The sequence below is a fragment of the Hyaena hyaena genome, unplaced genomic scaffold (genome assembly GCF_003009895.1).
Source record: "Hyaena hyaena isolate Hyena2069 unplaced genomic scaffold, ASM300989v1 scaffold_1690, whole genome shotgun sequence".
NCBI classification, from domain to species: domain Eukaryota; kingdom Metazoa; phylum Chordata; class Mammalia; order Carnivora; family Hyaenidae; genus Hyaena; species Hyaena hyaena.
In genome coordinates this window covers 32,739-47,711 of record NW_024082324.1, presented here as the reverse complement: position 1 = coordinate 47,711, position 14,973 = coordinate 32,739, and the positions used below count along the sequence as shown (strand labels likewise).

Genomic DNA, 14,973 nt, shown 5'->3' with positions numbered 1-14,973 from the left:
TGTGAGGTCTGAATCAAGCACCCGCAAGAAGAAACTCTACTGGACACAAGGTTTCACATGACACGGGGCTGCACCCTGTAACAGATTTATTAACATGCTGCTCTCCTTCAGGTCTCCTTCATGTATATGACTTTCAGGTCTCCTTCACGTATATGACTTAGGGAGTCTAAGTGTGGAAGTATGATAGGCTGAATACAGTGATAGGCTGAAAACATTATGTCAGTAATGCTTTTGTTAAGTAGGTTCTAAATTTACCTTTTTCTTTTTCTGAAGAACATGATTAGGTAGCAGCTGATGGAGTTGCTTTCTTTTTACATGCATTGCGGCAATTTTCATGTCCACCTCAAACATCTTGCTGTTTATTGCTTGCCTATAAACTATACAATTAGGAAATTGTTACAAGAAACAGAAACATTTTAATAAAGGCACTTAAACTCACTCAGGAGAAGCTATTCTAAGTAGGTACCTTTTTCTATCAATACTATATATAAAACTTTAAAACTATCAGGCAAAAAAAATGATCTCTAATCTGACACATTCTACTGCCTGAACAAACTCTTTCACCACAAGGTGTATATAATGAATAAAAGAACAAAGTATACTAACTCTTCTAGTGTAATAACTCTTAAAATCATAACTTTATTTTTATGTTTGTTTATTTTTTTAAAAATTTTTAATGTTTCTTTTTCAGAGAGAGCGCGAGAGAGCAAGCATGCGCACGTGCACAGGGGAGGGGCAGAGAGAGAGGGAGACACAGAATCCGAAGCAGTCTCCAGGCTCTGAGCTGTCAGCACAGAGCCCGACACGGGGCCCTAACCCATGAGCCGTGAGGAGATCATGACCTGAGCTAAAATTGGTCACTTAACCGACAGAGCCACCCACGTGCCCCTTAAATTAATAACTTGAAAGAGGAACTCTAAGAAACAGTAGAACTGGAAAAAAGGCGTTTCTAAAACCCATACCCTTTTGCGCTATAAGAATTCTAGCCCAATTATGTAACAAACGCAGCAAAAGTCAAACTTAGTAAACCTGAAGACACCATCTCAAGAATCTGCAGAATAAAATTTTAAGTAGCAAATAATAAGTGAAGTAACAGAGGTCACAGGAACGAAAAGAACATACTGAAAATAAATTAATCTACCTGAGAATCCCAAAATAGAAGAATCAATTCACTCAGTCATACAACAAACATTTACTGAGCACCTATACTACATGACACTGTTCTGGACCTGGGGGTACAGCGGAGAGTAAGAGACCAAAAGAATCTCAGAGACTACATTCTCATAGAAACAATACAATAAACAGGAAAAAAAAAAAAAAAAAGCAAGAAAAAAGTACTTCATACCAGCTGATGAATAGTGCTACAGAAGGAAACTGTGCAGGGAAGATGAGGAGAGGAGCTGGGCCTGCAAAGTGAGAGGACATGGGCCTGGAAACCTAAATGAAACTGAGGAAGTGAGCCTGAGGAATAAAACTGAGGAAGTGAGGAACTGGTGGAACAGCATTCCAGGAAGAGCCAAGGTCAAGGACAAAATGTGTTCGGCTGAGAACGTGTTTGGAATATCTGAGGAACAACAAAAAGGCCACCAGTGGGAAGTAAAAGTACAGATCCACAATCCCTTAGCAGCAACTCTAAAATCCCCAAAGCGCCCAACACAGCAGAGTTTCCTAAAATTGGCACCAAAAGTCATGTGGCAACAACATGCCCTGAACTGAACGAACTGTGTGTGGCTACTTGGTCTCTACCTTTGCTTACTGCGAATATGCATACGAATATGCATACCATCGAACAGCTCCCTGCAGAAATGTTACCATCTTTCTAGCAAATACCAGAGGTCGTCCAGGCCCCACCAGGAATATCACTTACTTACTTTATTACCTTTCTGGCCCTGAGACATATGGATAAAGGATTCTGAACTTACAACAGGAAATGAACCAGAGACTCAGTGTGAAGTCCAGATTAGGTAAAAACTTGCAAACCGCAGAAAGGAAGGATGGAGACTTTTATTCCAAATGAGATGGAGAGCCATTATAGGTTTTAAGCAGGTGAGACATGATCTGGCTTAGAACCATTTTGGATGCTGACTGAGGAACAGCTATTATTCTATTAATAGCTAGGCAAAGGCAGGCCAGGGAAACTGTAGTAATACAATAGAGCAGTGACAAATGCCTTGAACTAAAGTGACAGCAGTAAAAATAAGCAATCAGTAGCAGGAATCTCAATGGACACTAAAAGTAGAGACGAAAGGATTTTTTTTAACACATTGGTATCAAGTATGAGAAAACCAGAGCCCAAGAGGACTCAGAAGATTTCTAGCTTCCACAAATACAGGGATATCCTTGCCAATACCTGAGATTTAAAAAATGTGGAGAAAGTAGAAGAGACTGGAAGTTAAGAACTGAGTATTCAACATATTAAACTTGTTTTCTTAGAAAATCTCCCCAAGTATTCCATTAAAATGTTTCAGGATACAGGACAACGAAACATTTCCTTCCCAAAGTAACTAAAAGTTCCTGGAAAATCTTGATGGTTCATTAGCACAATCTTTGATAAACACCTAACCTTAGATAAAATGCACAAAACCAATTTTCTAATTCAAGTATCTCTACATGATTTGTTAGTCTATAAATAGTTTAAGTTGACATCAGAATTTTTACTTCGGAAAAAAACATTCTGTGGTGTTCAGCCAGTGAAGTTATCACCCTCCAAAGCACATCCTAAAAAAATGTGAAGGAATGTTTTCGTTGTCACAGCAATTAAGGGTTACTACTTGCTAGGGACACTAAATACCCTTCCACGTTGCTCACAATAAAGAATGGTGCCATATCCTACTTACATCCCTAAAAATGAAGAACCTACTTATCAAGTATTTGAACCAAGAAACCAACTCAATTTTACATAAGAAACACAGAGTATTTTTAATCTGAACTTTCCAAGAAGGCAACTACCATGTGTACAATGTAGAGTTCACCTTTTGACTTATTGGGAACTTTAACTGCTACTGTGTCACCAATGGCAATGCTGCTGCTGGGGGCGGTGTCGAGTCACAACCAAGAGCACCTGCACCAGCAGAAATTCAGAGGTCACACTGCTGGCGATTCTACAGAAATGTGCCATTACCTGAGTACTTCAGTGTGCCTTCTAGTCATCGTACCTGAGCACTTACATACTGAAAGACATATTCTTTTCCTTTCACTTCTTTGCACTTAGTGTATGATACTGACTTTTTAACAAACTGGACCAATTTTTGTCTCTCCTGTAAGGAGGTACAAAATGTTTAATGTTAAATCTGAATGTTCTTAGGGGAAAACTCCTTACTGGGGACAGGTGAAAATGACACACACTCATTTTTTTTTTTCCTAATGGGGAGGAAAGGAGAGAGATGTTTGAAAGAAAAGAGTCCCTATTCATCACTGTCTATGTGTACCCACGATCCCCATGGAGTGTTGTGCATATATATACACACACACATGCACGCAGCCTTATGTTCTGTGAACTACACGCACCATCTGCACTTTAGTTAAACTGGACTACCTTCTATCTCAGAGTATAGGTCAATGTGAAATGTAGCTCCAATCACCCTATTCTCTACCCATGAATCAACACTTGAGTCTATATTTAACACAGATAATGAAATTTCCTCAAGTCACCAGATGTCTAGCTTTCTGAATGTCAAAGTTCAAGATCACAGAGGCAGTCAGACACAGGCTCAGTCTTTCACAAAATCAATACTCAAGTGGCTTCCAATTTCATAAATAATTGTGAACAAATTTTAAATGGTCCTACTTAACTTTAAATCTACAATAGAAAAAAAATCATTTCTATATTAGACATTACTGAAACAAATACCTAATCCAAAAACATTAAGATTATTTTGATAATCATTGTTCCATATTCCTAAGTAAATTGACAGTCACTGCAAATATCACTATGGTACACATGAAGACAAATTCAATTATGCAAGTTATGGGTTTTGATCATCCAAGTAGAGATATACCTGTATCTGTGAAAGACTGAATATCATAGGTGAGGTCAACACTGAGATTTTCAGAGTTTTCTGTTTTTTTAAACACTAACCCAATCACCCACATCGTGCGAAATTCTTCCCTGCAAAGTAAGAAAAGTGTTACTAGTTTATTTCATGAAAATGTTATCAGTGTGGTTGACAACCTGAGGTATGTGGGAAAACTTGAGACATAAATGTATAAGCCAACTAAGTCAAGTTCTAAACCCAAACCCCATCACTACTCCAAGTCCTCCCCCATGCCTGTCCTTCCTGTCCCTATTACTATATAAACAGGGTGCTGATGGCCAATGTTAATGATGACCCAAAAGTACCAAAGGCACAACAAAAACTGTGTTCAAACTAAAGAGGGAAAAGAAATAATGCATTTTAGAAAAATCTGAAACAAGAAAGGTTATTCTAGATATAAAAATTTAGCTAGAACTTAATACATATTCCTTAAAATGTTCAAACTCAATCAAAAAGGGTGGCATGGACAATAGTGTGACTGCAGCCTAACAGGCACAATGGGTGACTCAGCTACTTTTGAACACGGAATAATCTACTGAAAATATCAGTCTTTTTTGGTAAGTTAGCTTACAGCAACAAAAGATTATAAAAAGCTCAAATACAACTCCTTTACAGGAGTGCAACAGGAAATAATCTGTATAAACAAATCAGAATAACAACTACAGCACTGCAGCACAATCTCAAATGATCAATTACTATTTTTCAATCTTTCTTGAACACTAATTTTTTTTAAAGCTCATTACTCAAACTCCCTTCCCTTTCCAAAGGCAACAAAGTATAAAGCAAAGTAGAATCTCATATAAGTAATAATACAACAACAATGGAATCAGAAACTGACCTATCAAAGACCTGTAGAAGAAAAACATGAGCCTTTTATTAAAAGATCGTCTCAATGTTCCAGAATCCATCACAAATCAGATTTTTGTAAGGTCAAATGAAAGTATGTTCTTTCTTAAAAAATTAATACAAACAGCAAGACATAGTTGGTATAGCCGCTATTCTAACAACCACCGTACAGTAAGGGGGGGGGGGGGGGGGATGGAATGAATGCTCAAGGGCAGATCTGTAGAATTTGAACTCTAATTAGTTAATAGGTGCCTCATCATTAGACTATTATCAGGGAAAACTATTTATTTCCATGTTGATTTTTCTTAAGAAACAGTTTTTCTCTTCAAAGTTTCTGATCCAGAAATCCTAAACTATAAATCTCAAATTGGTTTTGTGCCATACCTGATCAACAGAATAGTGACTCTAGTAATTAAAAATGGACTTTAAAAAGCTTCTATGAGTAAAAGCTGAAAGGGAGAGGAAACTAGATTAAATTAAAAGACTGCTTACTTGTCAGGATTTTCTTTGGGTGCTGGAAATGACTGGGGATTCACATGAGCCAGTGTAATAAATTCATTCTTCTCCAAACTTCCAACCAGGATTCGGATTTTTGATTCCACCAAGCCCACCCTGAACAAATGTCACTTAGTGTTAATGAAAATTGTTTAATTTAAAACATAAAATAATATGCACAGTCAAGTATGTTTATGCAAAGCAGTAAAATACGCTTCAACACAGGTGAGAGCAGATCACCCATCTGAACGTCCACAGATAAAACGAGTCTTATGCTCTCAACAAAAATGCTGACGCAAAAACTGAGGAGAGAGAACCAAGCCACATTTCAAACTAAGGTTATAAAAGACATCCCCACAAATATTTGAAGGCTAAAAATCAGGAAGCGAGAGCAAAGCACTTTAAATATACAGTTAATGACACGTGGATATCCATAAGGGAAGTAAAAAAGGAAATGGTGTTATGGATCCTCAAATCCCTCTACTTCCGTCTCAAGTAGTAAATCTACACTTATGAATAAAACCAAACTGGATGGGAGACAACTTTCTCCCACCTCCTCCTGTGTTCTGTAGCTATCTGATTTTTGCTTATGTTTTCTGTAAAGTCTAATCTTATACTCACCATTCTAGGCGCTGTTTTTCTGTTGGTGCACTTGCTAGAAGTACAATATAATGCCTTTGGAGATAAAGACAACATGCTATTTATTTTATTTAACTGCTTTGTGCTGGATATTAATACCATAATGCAATAGCTTTGTGACAGTTACAGATCAGCATCAATTTAGCACGGGGGAATTGCAAGCTCAATATGTACATAAAATCATAAAAACTAATTTCCACAAGTTTCTAACTGTTGGTGAGTTTAATTCTTCTGAAAAAGAGTGGTTTTATAAATAATTACCCCAAAGTAGCTAATTCAAGAACAATGAATAAATAGTAACTGATGGTTTTGGGTTCAAAGACTCCAATGGAGTGCTTTCTATCTAGAAGATGCTCACTAAAATACATTAAAACAAAATTGTAACTGAAGTAATGCACCAAGGCTCTGGACACAAAAACAGGACCACTAAATATACATATTAGGTCAGTAAGTTCAAAATAGTTCAAACACACCATGCTTATTAAATCAAATTAAAAGGTAGCAAAAATTAAATGGAATACTAACAATAGGCCTCATTTTTTTCAAGGAAGAGTGTAAACTTCTATAAAAAAGCAGACTTCACTAATGTGAGAGCAACACAGAAATCCGATTTCTATGTGGAATCCAATTCTATTAGGGAAAAGGCAAGTTTTCATTTCACAAAATACCATAACTAAATACCTACTTTTATTCTTTTTAAATCAAACTATTTACAACTAAAGTATAATTCATATAATTTTATAATATTAAAAAAGTTTCGTCCAATGTACTCTTCTATAGAACCCATCTTAGAAGTGCTGAAAGCCAAACTTCTCACCAGAAACTACCTCACAAAAAGCAAACTCACACCATTACCGAGTATAGATACTAGTTTGGAAAGCCAGGGTATGATGAACACTTTTAAATTAGCTTACTCTTTTAAAAGGCTGAAACCCTTATCGTTCACATCTTATAAATGGGGTTTCTGGATCAAAAGCAAAACACCTGACCTAGGCCAGGAAAAAACTACTAACCCCAGCTCAAATTAGCCATCCCAAAAACAAAAACAAAAAGAGCAAGGGAGAGAGAGAAAAAACATTTATGCAGGGGGAAAAAACATTCATGCAGGGGACAGAGAAAATCTGGCAAGTTAAAAAACATTTTTTAACCATTCTTCCCTAAAATATTCCATTTGATGACTTATTATTTACGCTCACTAAGCATTTAAAAACTAGTGATTCTTCATTGCTATGTAACCCAGGTGTGAGACTTGGGTGTCATCTAAAAAATAATGTCTCCTATTGGCAGGGAGCTGTGAGATTCAAACGGGTTCACTTCAAGTACTTATAAACTTAAGGCAGCACAGGTGATGTATATAAATGTGAAAACACGAAGCAGGTACATGAATACAGAGTTCAAACCATACAGACCAGTACTTTCTTTACCACCAGTTTAACTTGTTCCACATTACTTGGATCAAATCAAATAGAACACACACAGAAGGCCTAAATAAATACAAGTTAATAAAAGTCACATAAAACGGGCGACAGATTGGAAAAAAAGAAAAGATAAGGGAAGATGGAGGAAGAGCTCTCTGACAAAAGTCTAACCACTTACAACAGGAGACAACAAACTATAAAAAGCAGGCACATACACAAAACAAAAACAGCAAGGTTGTCTGCATTCACCTTGTATAGGGGGCAAAACTCTCAGTCTCTAAACTACTCTCTTACCACACTATTCAAATGGATGTTCTTAACCATCTCCTTCAACAAGTGAGGTACAATGAATGTTCTCTATTTACAGAGGCAAAACATACAATCCACTGGAACATAATTTTGTTGGCAATCCAAAGTTTAAAGTTTCAAGTTTAGACTTCAAACTGGTTCTTACTGCAATGCGGGGGTGGGGGGTTGGGGGCCCAGAGAGCGGGGAAGGGGCCGGAGAGCGTGGTAATCTACTCTTGTTACATCCTTTACTCAGCCACAGTTAAGAAATTTGAAATAGGAGATATTAAATACAATAACTACGTTCAACAGAAATAACTTGCCATTAGGAATCCATTTATAAAACAAAGACTCATCCAGCTAAGAAACAGAATCCAAAATCCCAACGAGTTTATTAGCAAAGTTTTAAAAAACAAAACTGGTTTCAATTCCTAAGAGCTGCATCAGAGAACAGAGAAACCAAGAGGTACTTCTAAATTTAGAGCACACAGATTTGTTTTATTACTGTCCTAAGAATGTGATCCCCTATTTCCAACTGCTACTATCATTTGCTTAAGATGTTCAAATGCTTTCAGGAGACCCTTCTGAAGTCACTAACTTGTCCCCAAACTTAAAGATTTCCAGTTCCTAGTAAAAAAAAAAAAACTTTTTTTTCCACTACAAAAATGTATCCCGAATGAATTAAAACCTATTTAGAAATTCCTAAGAACTTAATTGCTTTTATTACCTAATAACTATTTACCCTCAAAACACAGTATGTAAGTAGGTTTCCTGGCCATTTCATCACATTAATATTGTACCCGGCTGGGTAAACCACAGCTCAGATACGTGCACTGAAAAAACATAATTATCTTAGAGAAAGCTTACAACTCCATCTTTAAGTAACTCAGAACCAAGAGTTTCAAGGTTTGTATTTTAAGTTTTTAGAACATCTTAAGGCTAGTTACTCGATTCACACATATACCTTGAAATTATCATCTCACGCCCTAGAGAACATGTTGGCCTCTCCTTCCTTTTTGTCCAAGTGAAATGGAACACCTCAAAGTGTTCACATTTCGTATGTCAATGATGATTTACTTTACTGCTATGTGTCAACCTGAATTATCTTAAAGGAAAAACGTGAAAAACATTTTCTTCTAGCTATTTAAAACAGAACAATGTTACCCCTTTTTCTCAAGGAACACTGAGATCATCTGGAAGAGGACTTGTCTGCTTTATAAGACAAATGAAATTTCCCCCATGGTTCCCACCCTTCCAAGGGCAGGCAGGGCTAATACAACTTAAAATCCAATACATAACAAACAGCACTGGTTTCAGGATACACTAAGCCAACTTGGACTCAAGAGAAAACTAAGGATTTCAATTCAGTGGTACAGCCCACTTAGGGGGGTGTTACATGTGATATGTCAAATGGAAAAATTCAAATCTGTGACTACCTCTACATTCTAATGATAGTAAGCACTAGATATTATAAAGAAGAAAATTTTTGGAGAAGTTAAAAATATAGATGAAACTAGCCCATTACTCTCACATTTTCAAATCTGTTTTCCCAGGACTCATAGCTAAAACTTAAGTTTTTCTGATATAATTTCCTCTTTCTGTTGCTATTTCTTATCTAATCATGCTGAAAGTCATTTTTGATCATCTAAAATGATTTGTTTCAAAAGAATTCAGTAAATAACCTGTAGTCTTTTAATCAGTCCATCGAAGACCTTATAGGCACCATTTGGTGTCAATTAAAGGATAGTTTAAAACTTTTAAAAGATAAAAGGATTAAGCAAGGTTAAAAAAAAAACCTTCAAAGCTCTAGTAATGCAAATTTACTGAAATAGATGACACCATCAAGGTTACAATTTCAACAATTAATCTTTCTTCAAGTGAAGGAAGCCATTTCAGAAACCTCATTCTACCCACCTCTTAGTTCCACCACAAAGTGATAGATAGGAAAAACAAATGAAGCTAATCGTGTCTTTCATTCTCAGGGATTAAGAGATGCTGATACTTTCCTACAAAACCAGTTTCTTCCTTATTCTTCATACAAGTAATTAAGTACTTTGAAGTTGTAGTTTTTAAAGTATCAGAATACATGTTTATTAGTTTAAATGTTCAAAAGGTACTTCCTCAACATTGGTTAAAAAAAAAAAACAGAAACAAAAAAAAACAAAACAAAAAGAATCTGCCGAATGGAAAAGCACAAACTCACGGGGAATAATAAACATGAGCATTCGATGTTATGCTATTTAAATGTTTTACTGACAACGCAGTGCTCCCAGAACACAACAGTGAAGCTGGCTCCATCCTGCTTTTTCATGCAAAAGATACAGAAACAAAACACAGAGACATCATGAAGGTCATCATTCTTGTTTTTAATTGGGGAAATAGCATAAAGCAATCTTGCTTAGATTATTACAAAACACAATCCAACACAAGATCAAATGGTCAGGAAAGTTTCAAGCATTAAAGAAAAAAAAATTTTAAGTGGGACTTTGGCAAGTTTTCAGCTCAGGGCAAATAAAAGTGCAAGTCCGTTGTTTTTTTTTAAAGTAAAATTTATTATAACTTACAATTTTCATCAAAACCAACACAATCAGGCTTTTTAACCTGTACTACGGTATTAAATCATTATATTAAAACCATTAGTAAAATATATTACACCCACTTAGATCCCAAGAAAACTATTTGTAGAAATGTCTGAAGGGACTTTATTAACATCAGGGGGAACTGGTAAGCCAATCATGTGCTTTACCTACTGGAAACCCTTTACTGACTGTGTGCTGACATTTTATTAGCTCTGCCTATGCTTATACAGGATCTCAATGGGAAGTTTCCCAAACTGGCTGAAAATCGTTGCCTGAGAGAGAACAGTAACTACAGATTTTAACTGCTCACTCCTCTGCCAGAGCATACAGACTGAGGGTTCAGGTGATGACTGAGGCGCCTACAGAACGGATGCTGCTACACACGCAGGAGTTTGGGTTACACCAGGTAGGTAGCAAACCATAGAGGCTACACTTCACTTCAACAAAAAAAAACATAAGGGGTTTACTAAAATCAGCACACCCTTTGTGACAGGAAGGAAAATTCTACGGAAGATGTTTACAGGAAAACTTAAAACTAAATTAGCCTAGCAAGAAGAGAGGTCACATATGCTACCATTAAAACCATTACTTAAGAGAGCAACATGTCTGACATGCCTTAAAATACATACTTGTACTTTTGAAAGAAGTTTGGAGCTTCAAAAAGTTTGGACCACTCTGCCTTACTCAGCAAAATTTCATCTGTGATAGCAAGACCTAAATTAAAAACATATTAAAATGTTGGCATGCTGCGGTCTAACAATCTAGAATTTTAAAGATCTTAAACATACCACATGCATTCACTATAGTCCTAAAATCATTTTAACAAATAGCAATTTCAGTCTATCAACTTTAGAGCACAGAGATTCTTACATACACACACACTTTTCAGAAAGCTGGAGGGTTTTTTGAGGGCCATGTGTCTGGTAAATTACCGTTACTCTAAATGCCATGCTCATAGGATGACTCTCTCCAAAACCTGAAGCACTGTAGTTAACCGAGAAAGAAAATGTTCCCATAAGCTCAGATTCTTGCCTTTCTAAAAACAAGCTTCCTGATGTTCCTAGGCAACATCTTCCCATGAAGAGCCTCTTCAGACTAAAGAATTTTACACTTCTGAGTTTGAAGTTGGTAGTGGTCTAGCTAATTCCATTTCCTTGACTAGTATCAAACAAATCAAACAATCCGGTTTCAGCTACTTCCCTCAAAGACCTTTTTTGGCAATGAAATTAAGAGTACTACTGGGATTGAAAGTTTAGAGGTTCTTCCAAAATAGGCACTTTGGCCCCAATCCTGCTAAAAGCACCGCTCATGTCCTCACCCAGTGGAGACCAACCAATAGCACTTAAAATCGTACCCGGAAATAGTATGGCACTAAAGCAGCCTGTAAAGGCGCAGCCAAGGAGACTGTTTTAAACTGGTTAACCTTCCAGGATATAGTCAAAGCTAAGTTGCCTCAAAGGAATTAAATGGAGTTTTTCAAGTCACTTCTCAAATATATACTGTAATCAACCAATAAACACCAAAACCCACTTCAGTGAATGCTTTCTTCAATTTCAACTGTATAGCCAACTACTGGGTCTACAATGGAATGTAAATCCTTCGTGTATAAAGGAGAGCATAAGGATAAACACTTACCTTGTTTAAACTCCTCAACCATGACCATCCGTGTTGAAACGGACACATTGTACGTGGAGTTCTGTTGTGGGTATGCTGGTGTAATTATAGGCATAAGATGGTACCTATCACTGGGGTTTACCTACATACAACAACAGCCAATCAGTTTCTTCAAGTACATATGCAACAGATACTTGGACTTTTTTACCCCTTGTTAAACTGAACCAATGATTAAATTTTATTTCATTCATAGCTGGAGGTGAGAAAGAAAAACCATGTAAGGAGACACTGTTTTTACAGAAATTCTTTATAGAATCAGAGATTTGGTCTAAACTAATGGTTTGCTTCAATCATTCGGGCATGACTGTTCTGGCAACCTTACTAGAAATAGTGTGCCTGTCGAGCAAAAAAGTTCTAGTTGGGCATCTATTTGAGGTTTAGTTTTTCTTTTTTCAACAGAAATGGGGATGCACACATAATTACACTTTTAGGAAATGTCATTAACAATGTTCTGTGCAAAACAAATTTTAAACAAGATGGAAACGTAGTTTTTAATGTACCATTAACTTAAAGGAAGTATAAACTTATTAACACATGCTGAGACTAGGTTATCCATGTTGGAATCATTTTAGGTAAAAAATAAAAAGATTTAATAACAGTCTATATACTAACGATAGGTGACATATTTCCACGAAGGAAATGGTAAACTCACATCCTTCTAAAATTAAACGCCTAGGGGTTTGGAAAACTTGAAAATACATAGCTTGATATAATTAACAGAACTTAAAACTGACATTATTTTCAATATTGTAATAAGATAGCAAATTAATGTAGAAAAATGGGATTTTATAGACCTTAAAGCCTTACTGAAACCTAGGGTTCCTTTATCGATTAAAAAATTGCTTCTTAACATTTAAACTTAGCGATAAAGGTCATTAACTTCCCATAAAGCAGAATAGAAGCTCTTCTCTTAGCCCACCCAGGTTTTTGTAATCTGAAATATCCCAACCAATTTTTACAATTACATCATAATAATTAGTGATACTGCTTAAAAGTTATCTGCCACATGGAAACATTAGACCATTTTCCTACCACAACCCAATTTTAACAAAATACTTAGATCAAATAAAAAAAATACAGGGATTTTGAGTATCTTTTATTTTTTTTTTAAGCACAAATGCCCACACAACTTTGACTTACAAGGTAGTTCTAATAGAATAAATTAAAATGTTAGTGAACTTGAAATTATAAACTATGTACAATTAAATGGAGTTTACAGGGTACATAATTATGCTTCTCACATCAGAGGACAATTATAGCCGATGTTATCTAAAAAAAGTGTAATACGGACATGTCCACTCATACGTAAAAAGATGGGAAGTCTCCCTGAAGATTATGCAGATGATTTTTACTTGTTATTGCACAGTGCGAATTTGTAGGGGAAAAAATAATACACTAACCCTTGGGTCCCATACAGGCAAATTAAGATTGCATTCTTCAGGCTGTTTCAATAGCACTGGATTTGGCCATTCCCTGTTTAAAAAGATTGTAGCACTTGATAAGACTATTGGATATCACCATCTAAACGTATTTCGTTAAACATACAGCATTTGTGAATGTGATCCTTCTTCGCTCATTTTGCCCTCTTGATATATATAACCTTTTATTCCTTTCTGTTGATGTTAATAATACTCGAAATACTTTTCGTCTATGAAATTAACTTAAACCATTTGGTAGCTTTCTCAAGCTGAAGTCAAAACATCTTCTCTCTCATTGAACTGATAAGGCACTGATTTTTTTCTTTTTTTTAAGTACTATCCCAAGACATCTGATGTGTTCGCCTTAACCTTCAACAGAATAAATCACTCTTGAAAGATAAAAATTCTCTCTTTATGCTCGCTATGTCCAAAGACAAGTGAGGATGAAAAACTTCACTCATTTAGGCAAAGGAATATGAATAATTACAGAAACCTGTTAGGAAAATTTTTCTCTATCTCATGACTTAAAGGTTGTAACATGAGTATGTGTAATGAAATCTTGTGACGTGAACACTTTGTTTTCAAGACGCATTCTATGAGTTAGTTACTACCTCAGTCCTTTATGGAAGTTTGTTTAAAACCTGGAAAACATCTGCCACCCTTAATATCAAGCTCAGATTCTTAGAAATATTATTTGCTATGTACGTGTAGCATTACAGAAATCCTGACATCTTGTAGTCAATCTCCTCAAAACTGATTGTATGGGATTAAGTGCTATCAAATTTGTAAATAATAGAATGTGTGACGAAAAGTGTGGGACAGTTCTAAATTATATTTCCAATGACTCAATTTTTTATAAAAATAAGTAACTAAAAAGAATTATTTTTGCAAATGGAGGTACAGGGGTTGGTAGGTATGCAGTGGGAAGACAAATATCTAAGACCAATTTGATTAAAAATCAAGAAACCTAATCTTTAGGCCAGAAACTAATATGAATTCGCAATAAATTTTTTATCTTACTTTCCTAAAAGAAATAATGGTTCATAATGGTTCACAAATGTGAACGTGCTGAAATGAGGAAGCTTTAAAAAAAAAAAAAACTCTCCTGGGGTAATGACTAATCTCAAAGGGATGACAAAATGCTATTTTTCACACATTTATAGACATTCTTAAAAGGTTTTTACATACAATTACATTTTTAACATTTTAGCAAAGATAAACGGGCAGCTGAAACAAAAAACAATCCCAGAAACTAATGACCTACAGATTTAGAAGAATCCAAAGAGTAAAAGAAGTGGTATATTTAAGTTTTATCCTAAATTCCTGAAACGGATACCATTCATTGGATTTTAGCAAACATGACAGCTAAACTTCAGGGTTTATTTAGAGGACAAGGAGGCACAAAAAGCATCTGCCTTACTCTCCTGGGAAAGAAAGCTAGGGAAAATAGAATTTAGGTTTGCCATTTTATACACACGACCTCCCCAAGTCTACCTAAATGGCTACATCATGAACTAAAATTTCAATCTGAAACCAGCTGCAGGAATGTCATAGAAATAAGACTAAACTTCAGTGTCTACAA

General features: G+C 35.8%; 1 protein-coding gene across 3 annotated transcripts in view; it reads right to left on the bottom strand.

The window, feature by feature from the left end:
* LOC120226426 (poly(A) polymerase alpha) overlaps positions 1-14,973 on the bottom strand; it is a 58,852-nt gene that overhangs the window by 18,324 nt on the left and 25,555 nt on the right. For all 3 annotated transcript variants that reach the window (XM_039224609.1, XM_039224610.1, XM_039224611.1), the window contains exons 10-16: positions 13,374-13,446; positions 11,935-12,055; positions 10,929-11,013; positions 5,997-6,050; positions 5,373-5,492; positions 3,999-4,108; positions 256-377 (exon numbers count right to left, since the gene is read on the bottom strand). In XM_039224609.1, the coding sequence (XP_039080540.1) occupies positions 256-377; positions 3,999-4,108; positions 5,373-5,492; positions 5,997-6,050; positions 10,929-11,013; positions 11,935-12,055; positions 13,374-13,446 (685 nt within the window). The remainder of the gene's footprint in view (positions 1-255; positions 378-3,998; positions 4,109-5,372; positions 5,493-5,996; positions 6,051-10,928; positions 11,014-11,934; positions 12,056-13,373; positions 13,447-14,973) is intronic.